The sequence below is a fragment of the Microtus ochrogaster genome, unplaced genomic scaffold, assembly GCF_000317375.1.
Source record: "Microtus ochrogaster isolate Prairie Vole_2 unplaced genomic scaffold, MicOch1.0 UNK14, whole genome shotgun sequence".
Classification (NCBI taxonomy): Eukaryota; Metazoa; Chordata; class Mammalia; order Rodentia; family Cricetidae; genus Microtus; species Microtus ochrogaster.
Genome location: NW_004949112.1, coordinates 1327131 through 1335310, shown reverse-complemented (window position 1 = coordinate 1335310; position 8180 = coordinate 1327131). Strand labels below are relative to the sequence as shown.

General features: G+C 51.7%; 2 protein-coding genes across 3 annotated transcripts in view; one reads left to right on the top strand and one right to left on the bottom strand.

Moving 5' to 3' along the window:
- Kdelr1 (KDEL endoplasmic reticulum protein retention receptor 1) overlaps positions 1–2324 on the top strand; it is an 8869-nt gene extending 6545 nt beyond the window's left edge. The window contains exons 4-5 of the mRNA XM_005366767.2: positions 433–685; positions 1574–2324. Of these exons, the coding sequence (XP_005366824.1) occupies positions 433–685; positions 1574–1608 (288 nt within the window). The 3' untranslated portion in view covers positions 1609–2324. The remainder of the gene's footprint in view (positions 1–432; positions 686–1573) is intronic.
- Positions 2325–5103: 2779 nt separating this feature from the next.
- The window catches only part of Syngr4 (synaptogyrin 4), a 12074-nt gene continuing 8997 nt past the window's right edge, over positions 5104–8180 (bottom strand). For both annotated transcript variants that reach the window (XM_013353653.2, XM_013353654.2), the window contains exons 3-5: positions 7082–7319; positions 5866–6005; positions 5104–5633 (exon numbers count right to left, since the gene is read on the bottom strand). In XM_013353653.2, the coding sequence (XP_013209107.1) occupies positions 5400–5633; positions 5866–6005; positions 7082–7319 (612 nt within the window). In that variant the 3' untranslated portion in view covers positions 5104–5399. The remainder of the gene's footprint in view (positions 5634–5865; positions 6006–7081; positions 7320–8180) is intronic.

Below are 8180 nucleotides of genomic sequence, written 5' to 3'. Positions count from 1 at the left end.
GGTCTCCATTGCAGAGATGGGGTTAGGGGTGGATATTCAGTGGTATCTTAGGGGAGCAGGAACGGTCTCCATTGCAGAGATGGGGGTTAGGGGTGGATATTCAGTGGTAATCTTAGAGCAGGAACGGTCTCCATTGCAGAGGTAGGGGTCGGGGGTGGGTTGGAGTTGGGTGCCCTTTGCTCTCCGGACATGAGGATGACAAGTTTTCATGGGCCGAGCTCCAGCCAGGTCCCCAGCTCTGCTGCTCGAGCTCTGTGATCATGGCAGGGGTCTTCCCTCTCAGGCTTCAGTTCCTCTCGGTATAAGGGGGCATTAGGACACACGATGAGAACAGAATGGTGGGCTCATCTTAGTGCTAGGTCGGGTCAGAGAGCTCCTCCCGTGACGCTGCTGACCAGCTGTCTCACCCTGTCCATAACCTGGCCTCTGCAGATCCTCTGGACTTTCTCCATCTACCTGGAGTCAGTGGCCATCTTGCCGCAGTTGTTCATGGTGAGCAAGACGGGTGAGGCGGAGACCATCACCAGCCACTACCTGTTCGCACTGGGTGTCTACCGCACGCTCTATCTCTTCAACTGGATCTGGCGCTACCACTTTGAGGGCTTTTTTGACCTCATCGCCATTGTTGCTGGCCTGGTCCAGACAGTCCTGTACTGCGATTTCTTCTACCTCTACATCACCAAAGGTAACCAGGATGCAGGGCTGGCTGAGAGGTCTGCTCTGTCCCCAGTCCTATATTCCCTGGGCCCAGGGTCATTCTGTAGTCAAATATCACCTGGGGATGGGGCTTCCTTTCCTAGCTTCTGGGGTTCCAGGAAATACCATCCCTTATTTAGATTCCAGACCCCGCCTCCCCAGGGCCCGAGTTCTGACTCCCAGGCTGTATGTCTACAAGTGGAGATCGGCAAAGCAGGGATTCTGAGGGTGAAATTCATTATTCTCATTGCACAAACTTGCTGAGTGTCCGTGGCTCAGCCATGGAGGGAGAAGCAGTCGAGGCGCTCTCCTCCCTTAGATCCTCCTGAGGAAGATGGCCCATAAAGGGAGACTGCCTAGTGACCAGAGGAACATGAGTGCATGGGTTCTTGGGGTGCTGGGATGGAAGGGCCGTGGGCACCCCAAGACCAGGAAGCAGCATGTAAAGGAAAGAGGCAGTAAGACCAGGCCTGTAATCCCGGCTGTGGAGGCCATGGCAGGATTATGTCGAGTTTGAGGCCAGCCTAGGTATCACAAACACAGTCTGGGGCAGTAGAGACAAGAGCCTGGATATCAGGTTGTTGCCAGGCCCTAGAATTAAGGCTTTTGGAAGGTTGGATTGGGTAGTCCTGCCTGTCAACCCTGCCAGGCTGTCTGATCCATGTGTATAGTCAGCACTACTGAAGACAAAGCCTGCTCTGCCCCCTCTGCTCAGCCCTTGGTTCTACCCCCTGGTTGATCTAGACTCAGCCTGGTAGTTTAGGATGCAGAGTCCTGGGAGTTCCCTTTCCTTGCACAGCTCACTAGTGGACCTTGCTTAGGGTGGGAGGTTGCCCCTCTGTGGGGTAGAAGGCTCACCATGTCTCTTTCTCCACAGTCCTCAAGGGGAAGAAGCTGAGCTTACCGGCATAGCCCTGGCCTCACCAGCCTTCACCGAGGCAGGGCAGGAGGCAGAGAAGGCTGCTCAAGATCAAGGCCTTCTCATCCAGAGTTGGCTTTTTAAAGTGCTCGCCTCTCCTGGCTCCCCACCCCTCCAGCTGGGTTTTGGGGTCAGTGGAAGACCCCTATCCTGGGGAGCTCAGGACCTGAGCTGTTTGTAGCCTTTTGCCTTTTAGAGAAGAAAAACAAAAAACAAATCTTTCCACTATTTAGTTTTTGATTCTGATGACTTTTTTCTCTTTTACCCTGGCCCTGATTTTTTATAAACTGTGTTTTGAGTGTTCTCTGGACCAGGGCCAGTGGAGGTCTACTTCCTTCTCTAAGCCACTGTCTCCCTCCAAGATCCCACCCCAGCCCCATGGTTGCCAAACACTACGTCTGCCAATGCCTGCCTGCCCACCTTGGCTGTGACCACGATCCTCCCCACAAGTCCCTGGATTGGTAGTAAGAAGGAAGAAAGTTAAGGAGGGTCTCCCTAATTTTTCATAATTTTTTCCAGAATTTGTTAGCTTTTTGTGTGTGGGGGTAGGGGGTTGGGTCCTGTTTTTGTTAAATTAGGGGAAGCTTTGGACTTAGGCAAGGGAAGGAGGCTAGCTGGCCTGTTGGTCACCACACTCTAACACCATGTTTTTGTACAGAATTTGATGGCTGATTCTTTGTTCTCTTGAAATAAACTGAGGAAAACTGTCCTTCTCTCTGCTGTTCCCTGCTCACTTTGGTTTGTGCTGGGCCCCGGCTTCTACTTTTGCACATGGACCGTCTGGAGATGGTCAGAGATCTTGAAGGCACAGGAAGATGAGAAATGGGTTCCCCAGGACTCTCTAGTGCACCTTGATACCTCGAGGTTCTGCAGGGAAGAGGCTGGGAGAATCTTATTCTTCGTTTGATAGAGAAACTGCCTGGTGACTCTCAAGCTGATACCACAGAGGACCTTGAAGAGCATGCACGGCCTACACATGACGGCACAGCCCTCACCCTTCTCTCAGTTCGCATTTAAAACATGGTTTATGTGTATGAGTGTTACCTTCATGTGTGTCTGTAATATTTGTGTGCCTGGTATCTGCAGAGGCCAGAAGAGGGCATCAGGTCCCCTGCAACTGAAGTTAAGACAGTTGTGAGCTACCATGTGGGTGCTATGACTTGAAATCAGGTCCTCTGTAAGAGTAGCCAGGGCTCTTAACTGCTGGGCCATCTCTCCAGCTATCCCCCAACCCTGACATTTTAATACTGTTTTATAAAAATGAAAGAAAAAAAACTTTTAAAAACCAGAACTTTACATCCCGGTCTGGATTTCTAGCCTCTTTAAAAGAAGTCGGTGGGTTCAGCAGTGGCGGCCCTCATGTTAGATGGCAGCAGACGGCTGGAGCTGAGGAGATGAGATGCCTGCATTTTTCACAGAGCTAGAAGTTGGCTATGGATTGTCACCATTTATTACCGGGCTAACATTGTATGTGTTTTTAAGAATTAAAAGGCAAATGAAAGCAGGGTGTGGTAGTGCATGCCTTTAATCCCAGGACTTGGGAGGCAGGCACAGGTGGATGTCTGTGAGTTCAAGACCAGCCTGGTCTATAAAGCAAGTTCCAACTGTTACACAGAGAAATCCTGTCTCTCTCTCTCTCTCTCTCTCTCTCTCTCTCTCTCTCTCTCTCTCTCACACACACACACACACACACACAACCAAACAAAACAAAAAACAACTAAAAACAAATTATTTCTGGCCTCCTTTGAGATGGGCTCCACACCTGGCTGTTTCCCTTGTTTGTGGGCTCTCCTCAGTGGCAGAGTCACTTTTGTCTGTCTCTTGCAGTGCTGGGGCTCAAATCAGGGTCATATATGCCTCCTAGGCAAGTGCTCGTTCATTGAGCTCTGCCCCCAGTTAGCATCTGGATTTTGACCCTTGGTTCAGTTAAACTCCCTACTTATCCTTTGAGAACTTCCCAGTTCTTAGTTGTGTCCAATTCCAGTTCTTTGGACAAGCTTCAGGGACTGAAGCTAACTTTTCCAGAGGGCTGGCTATACCCTGATATCACATGGATGTCTCTCGAGGAAGGAACACTTCATAAATGAGAAGAGTGAGGCCCAGGAGTATGAGTGACAAGGGTGGCCTTGTTCCTGGACTTCTCTCTCCCGAGTCCTGGTGTTCTGGGCGGTGTTTTAGTGGGCCCAGAGCCTGACAACACCAGTGCAGGGTGGGCGGGGCCCTGACAGCTTAGCTCTGAGATGCCTCCTTGCACACGGGTTGAGAACCAATCGTCTAAGAGAAACTACACGACTCGCTGAAGACCTTCCAGCTTATGAGAGCATAGAAGTCTAAGGCCTGTCTCCCTGGTCAGAGTGCTTCCTGCCACTCTGCTGTTTTCTTCCTCTCCATGGGAACCAGGCTGTGTGATTTTTGTGCCCGACACACAGGAGGTCCCTCAAAGGACATACTGGAGTTTAAATTTCACCTCATAACTTGCATCTTTGTTCAGTTTACAAATGAATGCTCTGCAGGTCATGCCAGCCCCAGCCCTTGTACAGGTGTGTGTGTGTGTGTGTGTGTGTGTGTGTGTGTGTGTGTGTGTGATGTATCCTAGGCTGGCCTCAATCCCTCAGCATCGAGGTTGACCTTGAACTTCCGACCCTCCCACCTTCCCCCTCTCTCTCACATCTGGTTTTTGTGATGCTAGAGATGAAAGGAACCCAGGGATCTGTGTGTGCTGAGCAAGTGCAACAACTGAGTTACAGCTCCAGCGTCCTACTTTAAAGAAAAAGTCTGTTATCCACCAATTCCACATAGAAGAACAAACCAAATAATAACAACAACAAAGATGCTCTAGCTGTTTCAGAGAAAGCAGCATGAGGGGCAAGATTGGCTCTGCTAGGGGGTTGCCCACCCAGCACCTGGCGTGGAGATGCCAAGTGAGCTGTTGTGAGTGGAGGCACAGGGTGGAGTTTCATGGTGAGAGCGAATGTAAAAGGCGGCAGGAGCATTCAGTGCTGGAAGGGTGGGCTTGCCTAGAATCCCAGTATTGAGGCTCAGGTCAGCCTGAGCTACACAGTCAAACCATGACTTACAAAGAAGAAAAACTCAGTTTTCAGATCGACTGTACTTTGTTGAAACAGTACCACATTGGATATATTAAGTTAAATGAAATATATTAAAATTGCCTCCTTTTTCTTTTCTCAATGTGGCTTTGAGCAAATGTCTGCGTCCTCAGCCCCATGGCTGGGAAAGGCTGACACTGGCACAAGGTGCCACCTACCTGCTCCCTCCTACAGGTCTGTAGCTTGTTGACCCTGGAGGTGTAGAGTAGAGACACTTGCCTCTTTCCCAGGCCAGATGCAATGGGTTTGAAGACACAGATCTAAATCTCATCATGGACTTGGTGCCCTGACTGCCTCCGGGCTCAAGTCGCCCTGTTGAGGATCTTGTCATGTGGGGTGTAGAGTGTGAGCTGCTGGGTCAGCGCTGCACTTTCTCACTGGTGCTCTGAGGGGAAGAAGGTCTTTTTCTCTCTCAGCCTCAACCTTAGCTGCAGGCCACCTTGTGCCTCCTCTTCAAGGCCAGTGTGGGCTCAGGGTACAGGTGACATGGCAGGGCTTCCCGCCTGTCAACACTTCCGACCTGTGGTCAGCAGCGTGATTGGTACAGAAATGTAACCTTTATCAGGGGGTCCCCCTTCTCCCCCTGCAACTCAAGGGATGAGAGGAACAGACAGAGGACGGGATTATTCAGAAGCCCCTCAGGAGAAGGAGCTCTTTACTGATGTAGGTAAGGCTGTTCAGCTGTCTGGCATCATAGCCAGGCGGGGGGCCTTTGGAGTAGTCAGGTAGGAAGACAGGGCTGAGCTGCTGTAACTCACACTGTTGGGGCCTGTGGTGGGAGGGTTGGCAGGACTACTGGTGGATGACGGAGAAAGGGTGTTCAGCACCACAGCACCCTCATCCTGGGAGCGCTTGTAGGGGAATGGAGCCTCATTTCGGAGGTCCTGGAAGGCCAGGTACGCCTGGAATATCTGTGGGCAGGAAAGGGTAGGATTTAAGTTGGCTGGCATGGAACGGGAAGACAGGGAGACCCAGGAGCTGGCCTAGGGGATGCAGTGTTTAGCTGTCTGCTCACTGTGCAATAGTACCCAAGATGGGGATGCCTGAGGAAGGTAGGCTTGAAGGATGACAGCAGAGGCCTGGGAGAGTCCTGGTTGTAGCCCTCCCAACCCACCCTGGAGGGGTGCCAGGGCTTGTCCTTACCCAGACAGGGACGGAGAAGAAAGCAAAGGCAATGGCTGCCTTGGGGCTGCTGTTCCCCGTGAGGAAATGCTTGGAATTCGAATGCTGCCACTGGTTGGCTAGGAAGCAGAAGGCCCCAAACCAGACACCTGCCCAGATGACTGGAGGGGCGAGGGAAGAAAAGCGGGTAAGCATGCTGGGGCACAGGCCAGGTGTGCTAGGGATGGCTTAGGGAGTGACACCCCCCCACCAGTGCCAATCTAAATTCCTCAAGTGTCCCTAAAAGTCAACTTCTGGAGTGGTGTTCCCACATCTAATACAGAGCTGGAGCTACATCTAGTGTCAACTTCATCAGCGTCTCAAAGAAGCCCAGTTCCCTGTAGGCCAGCCACATCTCATGTGCTGGGGTCCTTCATAGAGGACAGAGACATCTCAGTGAAGAGCTTCTCTGACAGAAGCAGTCTCTGGCTCTGAGGAGCTGGGAATGGCTTCTGGGGAGGGGAAGAGAGGTAGTGTAAAGAGGATCTGAGGGCCTGGGTATAAAATGTGGGCTTTCTGTGTGCCGAGCTATACAAATTCTATAGCATGGTGTAGAGATCTATTTCTGTGTGTGAGCTCTACAGATCTACAGCATGGCTATAGAGATATATTTCTGTGTGCGAGCTCTACAGATCTACAGCACGGCTATAGAGCACAGGGCTTGCCACCCACTGGGCAGCAGTGGCTCAGTCAGATGACTATTGCAGCCTCTGCTTTTCTTGTAAAATAAGATGAGCAGGACTCACCCCAAGGGCTGTCTTAGAACTGGAGAAGAGGAGGCTCATACCTTAGTGGTGTGCCTAACAGTGGGAAGTGCTCAGCAGGTGTCCACATGACTCTAGGCACCCTTAACTCATTCCACACCAGAAACTCCTGCAAGGTAGGGTCTCATCCCAACTTTCACTCAGGGTCCATCTGGTTCAGTGCTCTGAATCAAATTTCCGCCATGGGGTGGGCTTTCCAGGCTGTGCTCAGTGAGCCAGGGAGGGAAATGAGAGGAAGAAGCAGCTTGGGCTAGAGGCCAGGAGGGGATTGGAAGGAAGATGCTTCTGGGAGGAGCCATGGAGTCAGACCCTCATAGTGGGAGGACCATCAGGCACAGGTTTGGCAGGGTGGACCCAGGACTGGGACCTGTAGGCACTGGGGAGCCTGGGAGGGCTGAACAGAAGGGTGCTCTGCATGCTCCCCTGGGACTCACCAGCCAGGATGAAGTCTAAGAGCCGGAAGGCTGTCTTAGAGCCGCTTTCTATGATGCGGTTCTCATGGGAGTCTAGGGCAAGGAAGACCAAGCTGCTGAGGAAGGACAGGAAGCCAGCTCTTACTGCGAAGGCGCAGGCCACGTAATTGCGGTTGAAGACACAGTGGAGCTCAGAAGATTCTGCCCTGTTCTGGTAACCATCAATTAGTAGAGAGGAAAAGATGACCAGGGAAAAGACCTGTGAACCAGACCAGACAGGGTGGAACTCAGTGCCTCTTCCAGATGCCTCTCCCTTTGGGTGACACTCTGGGTACGGGGCATTCTGCAGCTGCCCCCGATACTGCCTCAGAGCCCTGTGTCTACCCTTCATCTCCTTTCCTCCATCCAGGCTCTGGCCACATCCTTTTCCTACCCTCTTCCCAGTCTCCCCTCTGCTCTTCTGGCTTGCAGTCCCTCAAGGCTCCCCAGTGTCCCAGTTCTAGCCCATCACCTTGGCTTCCAACGCGCTCTTGCCTTAGCTAACTTAATCTTTGTCCCCTTATCCTTGCTCTGTTCTGTACTCTCCTGACACCACCCTTAGTACAAGCCCTACTAAGAGGTGTCCCCTCCTCTCCCTTCCACCCAGTGCTGAGGGCTGACACCAGGGCCTTTCCATGTTAATGAAGCACTCTACCACTGAGCCCTGTGTTCTGCGGTGGGATTCCCCTCTGTGTGCTGTGCTTACCATTCGTAAATACAGGAACTGTATTTATTTGGGCCTATAGCAGAGCTATAGGGGAATAGAGCTAGGTGGGGTAAAACTAAGCTGAATTCTGGGAGAGAGAAGTTAGAGTCAGCGAGAAGCCATGAAGCCTCCATTGGAGACAGACGTGCTGAAACTTTGCTGGTAGGCCAGGACCTTGTGGTGATGCACAGATTAATGGAGACGGGTTCCATTAAGATGTAAGAGTCAGCCAATAAGAAGCTAGAGCTAGGGGGCTGGAGAAATGGCTCAGTGGTTTAAGAGCATTGCCTGCTCTTCCAAAGGTCCTGAGTTCAATTCCCAGCAACCACATGGTGGCTCACAACCATCTGTAATGAGGTCTGGTGCCCTCTTCTA